This window comes from Musca vetustissima, unplaced genomic scaffold (assembly GCF_032173495.1).
Source record: "Musca vetustissima isolate MV318-11 ecotype Yass unplaced genomic scaffold, APGP_CSIRO_Mvet_v1 utg16045, whole genome shotgun sequence".
Lineage (NCBI taxonomy): Eukaryota > Metazoa > Arthropoda > Insecta > Diptera > Muscidae > Musca > Musca vetustissima.
The window spans coordinates 147,209-161,356 of NW_026882574.1; the positions used below are offsets into that span (position 1 = coordinate 147,209).

Here is a 14,148-nt window from a genome sequence, read left to right on the forward strand (position 1 = left end):
TGTGAGTATGTCTGTGAGTAGTTGTTGTCAGACGGTTTCATTTATAGCAGTTTCAATCGCAAGAGACATCTCCTGCTGGGCCCCATTCTCGGCGTAGGGAGAGTGAGAGTGGGGTATTTACGTTGTATCGAATTTGTATATCCGTTTTCAATAAATGTATAAATAGTAGAATGATAAATTTTGTAAATTCTTAATCGACATGTGATCTTAGGTAGAGTGATTTTATTTTTGTTATAATATGCAATTGTATATAGAGAATAGTAATTATTGGTATTGATGTCTGGAGATTGTAACAATATAACAATTAGGCCGTGTATTTATGAGATGAGATATTTCGAAATAATAAAACTTTTACAACTGTTCTAAATGATTTGTGTAATGCTTATGTATTTACAGTTTTTGCTTTTCATTTTTATTCGTCTTTTCTGTAATGAAGCCAGTGTGTTTTCAAACATATTGAAATTATGGAGCATTTGACGTTTAACCTAAATCGGCAATTTGCACATTTTCCCCGAGCAATAAACACATTTGATGAAAACGTTAAACACATAAGAATATGCCTTCATTTATTCCCACACTTTATGATAAAATTTCTTGGTCAACGATTTTCGTTGTGAAGCATAATCAGATGTGATAATTAGTTAGTTAAACAAAGTCGTTGATAATTATATTTCATAGGAGTTAAATTAGGAATTGGCTTGTCTGTCAGGTGTGTCATTCGGTAAACAAATCCAAACAACATCAAAATGGTAGAAAATCACTTAGGGGTCAAATGTAAAAATTTAATAAAAAAAATCACAATAAAAAACCTCCATAAATATGCCTCAACACGAATTCATAACTTATCCAAGTAATATTTGCTTCTGTGGGTGTGTGTGTGTTAATAATAATTGTAATAATAATAGTATAAATGGTATAGCTAGCTATTGAAATATTGATTTCATTAAATGTTGAGCAATTCATTGATATATGTATATGTATGTTTGTGTTTAAATATAAATTTTTTGTTTTCAAGAAGAATTTTTTATTGTTTTTTTTTACATCTCAGAGGGAGCAGATGAATATTGTAGATTGTATGAATGGAAGTATGACTAATGGGGGGTGACAAGGCTTTTCATTTGATTTTTGTCATTATTTGTTCTTTAGCGTATTGAAACGCTTACTCGGCCGGAACAATTTGATCCAGATTTGGTTTGGTATCGTCTGGATCTAAGCTCAAACATTCCGAAAAATAATGTTCCATCGAAGAATATACATGTTCGAGTACACCTTCCAATTCGTGATCTTCATCGGCGTATGTCTGTAAAAGAAAAACAATTAATGAATAATTTGAATGAAAATTACGTTGAAACAACAAAAAAAGTTTGTCATTTATGATTTTTCAACTTAAAAATAATGCATTAATACGACGGGTACATTTTATTGTATTTGTATTTTGTTAATGCAGCGAGTTTACATTTTTCAATTCCATTGCATTCCATTCCCGGAAAAAAAGTTGAAATGTTTTCGATATGTTAAAAATATTATATAATATTGACATGTGTCAAAACATATTTACACAGAATTGTGAAATATTAGTAATTTGAAGATAATTATTTAAAATTTCTTATTGAAAGCGCGTACTAAAATTTTCACCTTTATATAGTTTGTAGAACGCCAAATACGTCAATAAAAAACGGCGAAATAATTTTTAGAGGAAATATCTTTCAAAAAAGGCAATGAGAGATTTGTGCACGTTCATTTTGGTTTTGAAAAAACAAAAAATACAGTAAATATCCCGATAATTCGTTACCAATACTAACGCATCAATTGAGAACGGCTGGACCGATTTGACTCAACATTTCTTTCAGTTGTCGGTAATTACAGTGGGAAGGTTTTTATGAAATAAAATTTTAAGAAAAATCCGCGAAAATCTTGCAAAAATTATTTTAAAGAAACGGATGGACCGATTTGACTTAAAGTTTCTGTTAGTAGTCTTCAATTGAAGTGGAAAGGTTTTAATGAAAGACCATTTTGAGAAAAATCCGCGAAAATGTTGTATAATATATTTTGAAAGATATTTGCATTTCCACACATTTCATATCGAACCTTTATGGTTTCATCTCTTTGTAGTTCTTTTTGGACATATTTTGGGTGAAAATGGGCGGCGTAGATCTTTAAATAATTGTCAATTATGGAAAATCGAAATATGTTATTTTTCTACAATTAATTGGATTGTCATTGCCTTGAAAAAACTATTGTATATGAAAATAAATTTACATTTTCATTAGAGTCAAATTTAATAATAAGAACTCGAAAAGAGATATTAAGATTAATCGTTATCATTATTTGCTCACGGTTTCCAAAAAAATAGATTTGTTTAGTTTGAAAATATATGTTACTAGCGGGACCCGTGGCGCTTCGCTGCCCCTGCTGAAGTTATCAAATTAAAATTTAGATATCATCAATTAGTAAGCATCATATATATATATACTAAATTTAATTTTGAAATTAGGTATACCCTGGTATTTTTATATGCTCGCATTAACACTACAAAAAAGTGTGAAATGTCCTGTTGTAGTAGTTGTATAGTAGTTATTAAGTAATTCGCTGTTTTCTGTAATGGTGGTAATTTGTGTTTTCTTGAAACACAATTTTTTCGCAAAGTAACAACAATTCAAAAATTATAATGTCAATACTTTTCATCAATTTTACACAATCGATCACATTCATCTGTTACCTCCTCCATAAAATGGTATTAAAAAAAAATAGGCCGACCGGACATGTATGAAAGAAAACAGAATTGAACGTGCAAAGAAAAACAATAACTACACAGAGTAACGAGACTATCGATGGACGGGATCGACGGTGTGATGCCTAATGCAATTATATCTGGATAGTGTTCTTAAGAAGTTAGAAGTTTTTTAATCACCAAAATACTGCCACCTCGGATGACAAATAGGGCTAGGGTCATACAAAAACATAAAATGGGTAGGGATTACTTGTACGAGGGCTATGACAAAAAATGGATCCATATTAAAAATTATCTCCTAAGACAGCTCTTATTTTCTAGAAATAAAATGAGGCTGGAGCCGCAAAGCCCTAAAAATAACTGGCATTTGTATGGGGGCTATGTCAAGACCGAAACATGTATAGACGATTTTTGGAGAAGAGGTAATTTAACTTCCAGTTGGAAAATTTGTTGCATCCCTGGGTGTTTCTTCCTCCAATATACTGTCGGAACCCATGGTTTTTTTTACAAAAAAAACCAGATGATAAAACGATTTATAACTAAAATCCACACTACTCACTTCAATGTTTTTGTTTTTTTTTTTTTTTTGCATTTCAAAATATATCCGCATCGGATGATGAGTATTTGTATCCATGTTACTCAACCATATTTTCAAGCCGCTACCTTAAGATATACCCATAGAAAATGTTCTACATAAATGCATTCTTTCAAATAGATGTACTTTTGATGCTATTACTCCTCAGTTTTATCTAACCTATGTTACTTCCATGGGATCGTTTGACTTACTATGAATATTTAAGTAAAATCTGTTTAGTGGTTTTTGAGTCCACAAACAATATTTTTTCTCTTTCCTACGTATGGATTTAAATGCAATGTAGCCATGTTGTGTGAATGATGCGTATTTACACTCACGTTACTCAGGAATAGTTTGAAGTCGGTATCTGTAACCTTACTTAAGATATACACAATTTACATGTTCATAATATTTGAGGTATGATTACGATGCTATAACACCGCATCCTCGGGAAATCATTGAAGTTTATATAGCATATGTTATTCCCAGGGCATGTTATGACCTTCTGTGAAAATCTCAGTAAAATCTTTTCACATTTTTAGAGTAAAAAGAGTAAAAAGTGCAATTCCCGTTTCTCATTTTTCTATGGATGGTGTGTATTCACACCTTCGTTCTTAAGATAAATGCATATTACATGTTCAGAAATGTTGAGGTATGTTTACTATTGATGCTATAAATCCTCATCCACGCGGAATTTTAAAAGTTTATATAGCCTATGTTACTTTCAGGGCATGCCCCGACATACAGTGTAAATCTGATTAAGATCTGTTCAGCGGGTTTGGCGTCTATCGGTAACATACAAACAAACAAACAATTTTTTTCTATTTTATATCTATATATATAAAAATGGTGCCAAAAATTGTATACTAATTCATCAATTGAGAACGGCTGGACCGATTTGACTCAAAGTTTCTTTCAGTTGTCGGTAATTGCAGTGGGAAGGTTTTTGTGAAAGAAATTTTTAAGAAAAATCCGCGATAATCTTGCAAAAATTATTAAAAAAAAAAAACGGCTGGACCGAGTTGACTTAAAATTTCTGTTAGTTATTTGTAATTGAAGTGGAAAGGTTTTAATGAAAGAAAATTTTGAGAAAAATCCGCGAAAATGTTGCAAAATATATTTTGAAGGATATTAGAATTTCCACACATTTTATATCGCACCTTTATGATTTCATCTCTTCGTAGTTCTTCTTGGACATATTTTGGGCGAAAATTGGCAGCGTATAATATCTTTAAGTAATTGTCATTTATGGAATATTCTCAATTGGATTGTCATTGCCTTGAAAAAGCTATTGTATATACATATGTATATGTACATAAACTCGAGAACGGCTGAACGGATTTTTCTGATCTTAGTCTAGAAAGTTTAAAAGGTGAGAAAAAATCGAAAACCACGGAAAATTTGCAAAAAAGAATATTATGAAGCATAGTTGCATTTCCAGGAATTTTTTATCAAGCTATTTTGATTGCACCACGTCGTAGTTGATTTTTGAGATATTTTGGGCTAGAATTGGTAGCGAGTCAATCCAATAAACCTTCATTTGTCAATTATTGAAAATTTTCAAAATATTTTTCTTTTTTTCAATTGGATTGATATTGTATTGAAACTTTTTTGTGAGAATACAAAAAATAATTGAGAAGTATATCATTGAATGTAAACGCGATCATTGTATGTACACAGTTTTCTATAAAATCCACGTAAATTTTGGGACAACTGCAAGGATGAAAATCAGAAGACAGTCGGAATAGAGTTCTGATTCTAAGATTCATGCCCTAGATTATTTTCTTGAAAATAATAATAATAGGGACATGTTGATATGAACATGTTGACGCGAGAAATATCAAATCTTCTCCTAACCGTTGGTTAATGTCTTTGAACTTATAAACACAACACTTCGCATTATACATCAACTATATTGCTAGGCAAGACAACGTTTGCCGGCCCGCTAGTACATATATAGATGTAGATAGTTTTTTCAAGGCAATTGTAGAAAATTAACATATTTTTAGAATTTTCCATAATTGAAGATACGCTGCCCATTTTCGCCCAAAATATTTGAAAAAGAACTACGAAGAGATAAAACCATAAAGTGTCGATATAAAATGTGTGGAAATACTAATATCTTTCAAAATATATTTTGCAATATTTTCGCGGATTTTTCTCAAAATGTTCTTTCATAAAAACCTTTCCACGTCAATTACAGACTACTAACAGAAATTTTAAGTCAAATTGGTCCAACCGTTTCTTTAAAATAATTTTTGCAAAATTTCCGCGGATTTTTCTCAAAAATTTCTTTCATAAAAACCTTCCCACTGTAATTACCGACAACTGAAAGAAATTTTAATTCAAATCGGTCCAGCAGTTCTCAATTGATGCGTTAGTATACATTTTTCTTGCTCCATTTTTATATATATAGATGGTATGTGAAGCAATTTGCATGGCATGTATAAGTTATGAAAATTTTCTCAAATAAAACCCAGTAAGACATGGTAAAGTAAAGATTAAGCGTTTCCATTATGTGGAGCCTATGCCAAAAACTATACCGGCAATTATGAGGCAAGTTTTTTACCCTATGCGGAATACCGAATTAAAGGCAATAAAATGGATATTTTTTGCTTAAAAGCGCACAATAATGGAACAAATTGTTTTGAACTTATAAATACAGCACATATCCCATGTGTCCTTAATAGGAAACAACATCAGGAATATTTTTGAGAAAATTGCCAATACATAGACATATGTTTTTATGTTTTAGTAAAAAACGAAAACGTCTATCAAAGTATCCAATACAGTTCAATGATGTTAGTAATTCGCTATATAAAATTACAAATACGTCAACAAAATACGAAGGTATTATTGAAAATTTTCTTATGTTCGGGAAGAATACGTTTAAATTCGAATCCTACATGGAGGCAATTTCGCATTATATGCTGTTTGTGTCTAACTTATTTGTTCTCAACTGTATTTTTAAAGGTGTGAATAATGTTTGCATGGTATATTGAATGTACCGATTTCACTCACGTTTTCCTTCGGCTGTTTGTAATTGCATTGGGCATTTTTTTACGAAGAAGATGTTGAGAAAAACATCAAAAATCGGGAAGTTGGAATAATCGAATGTTGTGTTAGTTACATCGTTTATAACTCAAGAACGTCTACACCGATTTTGACGATTCAAAGGACTTATAAATCGTATGTGTTCAGGAAAATATGTAAACTAATTGTGAGATTCCGCCAAAACAAATATATTAAGTAATATGTATAATCGCTCAATTTTTTATCGAGCTTTAATGTTTAAAAAACTGTTGTTTTTTCAAATAATTGTTTTTATTGTTATTGTTATTTACATCAAAACTTCTAATTTCATAAAATACTAGCTGGGCCCGTGGCGCTTCGCTGCCCCTACTAAAGTAATTAACATAGGATAGTTCACGTAGAAAACTATTTTATTTTGTATAAATGCTACTATTTATTAATAGGATTGATTGATATAGGTATTATAGTAGCCCCAATTACTGTTCGACTACATATATTTCGAAGTGTAATGTATCAGTACTAATTCCGTAGCAGCTGGTTATTTGAAGCTTGAGCTTGACTTGTCTCAATATGATTATACACTAATATATTTTCTACAATATTCACATGTTTTGCATTAATCGTTCAAAGACCAATAAAATCCTTCATTCCCATTACCACCTACCTTTATGTCGGTATTCTCATCTGATTTCCCATTATATGGCTGGGATCCTTTCACATTGTAATATTTTTAACGAACTTAGACTTAGTTTTCTTCTTAATTCATCATTGTATAATGTTCTTAACTGAAATAAATAGTTTTAGTAATATCCGTTTGATCAACTAAACTTAATTTCTCAAGTAATGTACACATTTTGTTTTCAGGTCAGCTATGATGATAACCCACCACAGATTTCAGATTATTATAACTTTTAATCCATCATCCGCATTTCGCTTCTGGATACCTCCCAATTATTGCTGATGCATACTTTTATTGAATTCATGTTCGTTTTCTCCAATGGTAGTAAAATTATTACTGATAATAGGACAAAAAATTACTGATAATAGGACAAAAAATTATGAGTCGAAAATTTCTGATTTGACCATATTTTACTAAGATTGGATGTGTACTTAAATGAGTATCATACATACTTTTATGAACATATTTATTGAAGATATTCAGATATATGCATAGACAATTAATATTAGTTCAGAGGTATGATTACGGTTGATGCTATAACTCTTCGTCATCGCGGAATTTTGAAAGTTTATTTTGCATATTTTACTTCCATGGGATGGCATTTCTGACTGCGAAAATTTCTACAAAGTCTTTTCAGCGATTTTTGTGTCCATGTATAGATATATTAAATTCAATTGTGAGTAAATTCCGTCCATTGTATCGCCCCAATCATATGCATGATGCGTATTTGTAACCAAATTACTCAATCAAATTTTAAAGTGGGAATTTGTAACGCCCTTTAGGATATAAACATAGAATACCTATGTCATTTCAGATTTGTGATTACTTTTGATGCTATAACTCCGCCTATGATTTGTCTATCAGGTAGCATGAGGTGCTGTAAAATTCGCACTAAAATCTGTTGAGCGGGTTTTGACTAATCAAACAAAAAATTTTATTTTCGCTGTATGCAAATTATTTAAGTGCAATTAATTGTAGAAAATTAAAATATTTTGAGAATTTTCTATAATTGACAATTACTTAAAGATATACGCTGCCAATTTTCGCCCAAAATATGTCCAAAAAGAAATATGAAGAAATGAAACCATAAGGGTTCGATATAAAATGTGTGGAAATTCTAATATCTTTCAAAATATAGTATTCAACATTTTCGCGGATTTTTCTCAAAATCTTCTTTTATTAAAACCTTCCCACTTCAATTACAGACTACTAACAAAAATTGTAAGTCAAATCGGTCCAACCGTTTCTTTAAAATAATTTTTGCAAGATTTCCGCGGATTTTTCTCAAAATTTTCTTTCATAATTACCGACAACTGAAAGAAATTTTGAGTCAAATCGGTCCAGCCGTTCTCAATTGATGCGTTAGTATACATTTTTCTTGCTCCATTTTTATATATATAGATGTGTATGTTCTAATACTAATAATGCGATCATTAACATCGACGAAAATAATGGTAATTATAGCATTATTAGTATTCCCGTCAGATATTCGAAGTTTTGTCCTATTTTCTTTAGTCAAAAAAAGTGTTTTATTTTTTCGACAATGTTTCTTTTTTTGGCCGACAACTTGAAGTTTGGATGTGGACCTATGTAACCTTAAACAACTACTTATTCAAAATTTAAATTAAAATCAAGTTGTTAAAAAATGTGAGGATATAACAAATCCGATTACAACATTTTACGATTTAGAGTTAAGAGTTAAGGCATTTACAATTTAAAGAAGGTATACCGCGTCAACATTGGCCAAATTTTCCCCCCTTAACTGTCAAAAACTATTTATAGAATATATAGCAAACATATACAAATCTACAACGGCAATCTGAAAACTAATAACTGAGCGGAAACCACTAAATTTCTATGACAAATCTAAATTTTTTGAGTTATATACGGATTTCAATATAAAAATCATGAACAAAATGATATTTTAATTAAGAATCCTTCAAGAAGGGACAAATAAGATAATGTAGAAACGTTGGAGCAATAAGAAAATATGATCTTCTATTGAAAAAAAAAACATTTGGAGAAATAAGTTCCAATTCGCCTACCACATTTTGTTATATTAATTTCTGCTGTGTTATTTGCGGACTTTCGATTAATTTCCAGATAAATTCATCGAATATTCGTAGTGTTTGGATCACAGAGTATAAAATACGGACATGATTTTAAATTCAAAAAATTTACTTTACCTGATATCTGTATAAAACATTGGCATCGGTTAATGACTTGGCCAGCTGTACCCCATGTATATATGGTGCTGTAGAATCGGCTAAGCCGTGTATCAGAAAAAACGAATGCGATTTGATGAGACGCGCCCTTTGGGTAGCATCGGCTTCCACATATCCCTTGTAATTTTCTGCTGGAAGACCCAATATTCGTTCTGTAAATGCTGAATCTATAGATGAGGAGGGTGGTATGAGGAGGTTATTATATTACGATATTGTGTCTACAAAATATTGTTGGCAATCAGTACTTACTGTAATACAGCCAATCGGCAATTGGTGATATCGCTATGCCACATTTGAAGACATCCTGTTGTGTACCTAGGACCATAGATGTTACGTAGCCACCATAACCCCAGCCCCAAATGCCAACACGCGTTTCGTCTAAAAAACTTATCGTGTCGAGGAGGTAACTGTAAATTGGAAATAAATTTGGGGTGTTATATGGCCGTTGCATAGGAAGGTCATGAGATGACAACTTACCGTATGACAGAAATTTGATCTTGTACTTCCACACCACCTAGACGGCGATAAAGAGACTTCTTGCTCTGGCCCTTGGCGCCTCGCACATCCAGGCGTATATAAATTACATCATTGCGCGATGACATATAAGTTCCCCAGTCAACTCTGAATCTTTCAGACACTGACTCTGATCCAGGTCTACCATTTCTGTAACGAAAAGGTTGAAGGGTTAAATGTGATTCAAAACCCCCTAAAATTAGTAAACAATGTCCTTACACTTCCACAACTACGGGAAAGGCAGCATCTCTCAGCTCTTCACGCCAACTGGGTGGCAACAATAGTTGCACTTGCGCCCTGCTGCCATGTGGCAGGGATATTTCAAATGATCTTTGTGTGGGCAAGGCCAACTTTTTTAAACGTTCTGTATAGAAGAGTCTGGTGTCGTAAAGGACCTTCACCAGACTATGTGTCTTGGAAGCATGAACGCCCGATACGGGCAAACCGGGACCCTGGCAGTCCAGGATGTAATAGGCAATTCCCTCAGCCGTGGCCAGGGATGATTTTGGTGCCAGGAAGGCATCAAAATGTGAGCAATTCGAGTAATAATACCGACTGCTCCAAAGTGCTTCTCCCAAATCGCAAGTGATACAATTGGGTTCCATTCTAAAAAGATCCGAAAGCATTGTCATAAAAGAATCAAACAATAACAAGTCACCATAAGTCATTGAGTCCAACTTACTTTCGATTGTCATCGTTGACGGGATCTCTGACGGTATATAAATGTCGCTGTCCTGGCTTCTTGTCTTTTGTCCCCAAATAGTATACAAGATGATTGGCGGTATCCCAGCAAAGAATTTTCAATACCTGCAAGAACATGCGCATGAGATCACCCAAGACATAAAAGCGTAAAGATTCGGCAACATGCATTAGGAAAAATATTTTGTCGAATATCATTTAGGGGGGCTTGTCATTACAGAGATATGAAATATATCATTAAGAGAGAAAATGGCGTTTAAAAATTTGAAGGAAATCCAAAATCTGAACTCAGAAAAATATCTCATATGTTATTTGAATTTACATTGAATTAATTTAAATAATTTAAAATGTTCAAAAGCTCTATGTATTGACAAGTTTTGACGCTCTCATGATCCATCTTGATACATTTATGTCTGTCTTATAGACATCTCTTGATCGTTAAACTAAATACCTCATAGCGTCCATGAGATATTACTGATATCCTCTGTTGTGATATGGTCACATGTTTGATGTGAGTAAAGTGCTCAGTTCCTGATTCCTGAACACTGGCCAATATCAAGAAACTATTTCCATCTGGAGAAAAGACAGGATGAGGAAGTATATCCAGCCATTCGTCCTCAGGTGCACGTTCTGTATGAATCTGAAATTAAAAAAAATTACCGGACATTAAATGACGTTGTTTAGTAAGAAACTGATCGCAAATACCTCTGAACATTCCCAGTTCTCATCGGCAAAACATGTAGATATTACGCTATAATTTTGTGATCGCATCATGTAAACTACCGATACTTGACGATTGCTGTCAGTCACCCAGCCGGCTGATGTCAAGTAGTAATCGCTGTGAAAAGAGTTATAGGGAATGTCAAAATTTTATATATTGTGCATTAAAATATGGTATGGAAGACATCAATTGTTCGAAATATTCTCCACAGTCGCGATAAATAAAGAAAAACTATAGCAATGGGACTTTTTGTGGAACTCTGAAATTTCAATAATGAGCATTTCCAAATATTATTTCAGTTTCAACAAATGACACAAATTAAAATAGTGGCCACTAAAAATATTCCAACCGATATTGAGCAATTGCGTCGACTTTTCGATTTTCTAACAAAAGTCAATTTTACGATCCTTCCATTTTGTAAAACCTGTTCCAAATCGATTTTCAACCATCGCCGACTTATGTTAAATCGAATACAAATTTTATTTATTATATATGATTTGTTGTCAACAGATAAAATCAAGTTTTGGAATGAGTCATTTTTGGGTTTGTTGGGCTTTGTTATAATAAACCAAGTATTTATGAAGAAAGTCAAAAAAAAAAGATCTTGAAAAGTCGACTTTGCGACTTCCTCAAAGATCAAAAGTAGTGTTCCGCAGCCTGTGATTTTTGTATGCCAATGTGTGGAACACATTTTATTAAATAAATTCTTAGATTCACTCTCTGATTAGAATGAGCCAATTAATATAGACAGAATCCCATTGTTGATATATAAAATCCACAAAACATTAGGGTGATTTTAAATTTAGATCATCGAAGTGAAGAATTTATTTATATTTCTATTTAACTGACAAAAACACAAAAGCAGAATTCTCACAGTTAAATAAGAGTAACTTTATAACGACTACTTACTGTTCGTCCAACGATGGAGGCGGCTTCAGCTGAATATGTTGGATATCTGTAATATTTGTTATATTTACTATCCACAGCTTCACTTCGGGATTGGGTGTACCCGGCGTTGGATAACGGACATTTTTCGTTTCCGGAAATGAACTTCCCGCAGAAACACCACTGCCAGTTATGACTGCACCCGAAGCTAGCCAAGGATACGTCATCATACCGACATTGGTGTCATTGAAGGAGGCATACATGAAAAAAGTTCCATCTTGAGAGGGCCAAATGGCTTGGGGCTCATTAAATATTTCCTCTGTACAAGAAAGAGAAAAAAACACCATATCAATTAGAATCTATCTGGTTGATGTTTGTTTGATCGCACTTACCTTGATACAGCCAATCGGGTACACCGTTGTAAAAGACATTTTGGTAGCCATTAAAGGTGATTCGAATATCCTCCTCGTCGGACGGTGATTGTCTTATGTAAATGTCATTGTCGGCAACTATTATCAGTGAGGTGGTATTCCCCAGCCAGGTTGCATACTGTAGGCGTGTCCTCTGGACTTTGGGTGAGTCTTTTAATTTCACAGGCATGTGATGATCGTTATCAACATCGTATATTGTATAAAATGCATTAAATGATTTTTTGAAAATCTACAAAGCAAAAATGCAAAAACAACAACAGTAACAGTAACAAAATTCATTACAATGTTTCGTGATTTGGAATCGGGGGAGGATATTTACCTTCTTAACATTATGTCTGAATAGTACATATCGCAGATCGTTCGAGCATTCATAGCCCTGGACATTAAGTTGTCTGAGAGTGTGATTAGTTGCCAACGTACTGACCCTATTTGTGGCAGTGTCCAATACTGAGAGGCCACCATCATCTGATTGGAAAACGTATTTCTTGGAGGTAACCCATGAGGGCTGCAGACGAGTGGGTGTCAAGTCTCCCTGCAGATACTCGTCGAGTATCATGCGTCTTCCCGACCAATAAAGTAATTCATCTACATAACTATGGACAGACAAAGAGTGTGGTGGGTAATTACAAAGTCATAATCGTGAGAACATTTGAATCTACATACCCTAATAAATATATGGCTGTTATAATGCCGGCTATAACAAAACTTATCACTAACAGCGAAAATATTATCGATCGCCAATTGTGACCCTCATCTAGGTCTAAGTCTTGATCTTTTTGCTTCGGATCTTGTATCTGAAGCGTTTCGTCGGGTGGCAGACGCCAAGATCCGCCACCACTTTTATCGGATGTCATGTTCGCGTGCATTGGGGCTTCTTAGTTGTCGTTGGATCGCAAATAGCAGGAATCTTTTCGGATTCCTTCCAACTCTTGTCTACTTTGCTATTTTTCTTCGGCGTCCTATTCACTCACTGCTTTGTCTCTCCGTCGGTGTATCGGCGAATACTCACGTTGACCACATTGTAAAGTATTTTGTAATTTTTGCGAATGTCCAACATGGATATTTATATTTAGCTCAATGTATATTTCGCTGTTTTAAACTAATCGTTCCATCCACCCCAATACTGACGTACTTATGGCGTAGAAATGAATGAGATTCTTCTGTCCAAAATTATGTCCTGCAAAATAATTGAAGAAAAAAGAAATATATTGTAAATATGATGCTTTTGTATAATTATTCAATGTTTCATTGTGGTTTAAGTGAAAATTATTCCAAACTTTTAAATCTAAATAGTCTAATTGAATATACTTTCTTCTTTTTATACTCTAGGTGGGATTATGACGTTGTATATTAGTTTGTAACATGCCAAAGGGTAGCAGCAAATAATTTTAATGCTTTCTATGGCGACGAAGTTTTTGACGACTTATTTGATTGACACCAAAGCGAACCCTATTGAAATTGATGAGACTCGATTCAGATTTATATGTATATGGTTTAATACCTTCGTTCGATTAAATGATAACGGAACATCAATAGGTATGTTACTCAATAATTTGTACAAGTTGTTGCTGGATGTTGTTCGTTTACGCAAAGTTGTGTTACTGAGTATTGACAGTTGTGTTACTGGTAAAATTTATTTATTTTACCAGTAACCAGT

The 14,148-nt window shown here is 33.2% G+C and overlaps 1 protein-coding gene across 1 annotated transcript; it reads right to left on the reverse strand.

Annotated features, from left to right (window-relative positions):
* Window positions 1-1,104: 1,104 nt before the first annotated feature.
* Window positions 1,105-13,417, reverse strand: LOC133329061 (prolyl endopeptidase FAP). Its single transcript, XM_061537559.1, has 12 exons — window positions 13,155-13,417; window positions 12,811-13,084; window positions 12,453-12,720; window positions 12,085-12,379; window positions 11,160-11,292; window positions 10,906-11,094; window positions 10,438-10,562; window positions 9,975-10,361; window positions 9,720-9,905; window positions 9,492-9,649; window positions 9,204-9,409; window positions 1,105-1,300 (listed from the first exon to the last, which is right to left on the reverse strand). The coding sequence occupies exons 1-12, from the start codon at window positions 13,355-13,357 to the stop codon at window positions 1,160-1,162; spliced, it is 2,565 nt and encodes an 854-aa protein (XP_061393543.1). The 5' UTR covers window positions 13,358-13,417; the 3' UTR covers window positions 1,105-1,159.
* Window positions 13,418-14,148: the final 731 nt, after the last annotated feature.

What these genes read in the sequence shown, in the direction of transcription:
- LOC133329061 (XM_061537559.1), bottom strand. Translation starts at nt 13,357, where the DNA reads ATGCACGCGAACATGACATCCGATAAAAGTGGTGGCGGATCTTGGCGT. An exon ending in GATCAAATTTCTGTCATACG is followed by an intron (nt 9,650 to 9,719) that starts GTAAGTTGTCAT and finishes TCCAATTTACAG; the next exon opens with TTACCTCCTCGACACGATAA. An exon ending in ATGTTTTATACAGATATCAG is followed by an intron (nt 1,301 to 9,203) that starts GTAAAGTAAATT and finishes TTTCTTTTACAG; the next exon opens with ACATACGCCGATGAAGATCA.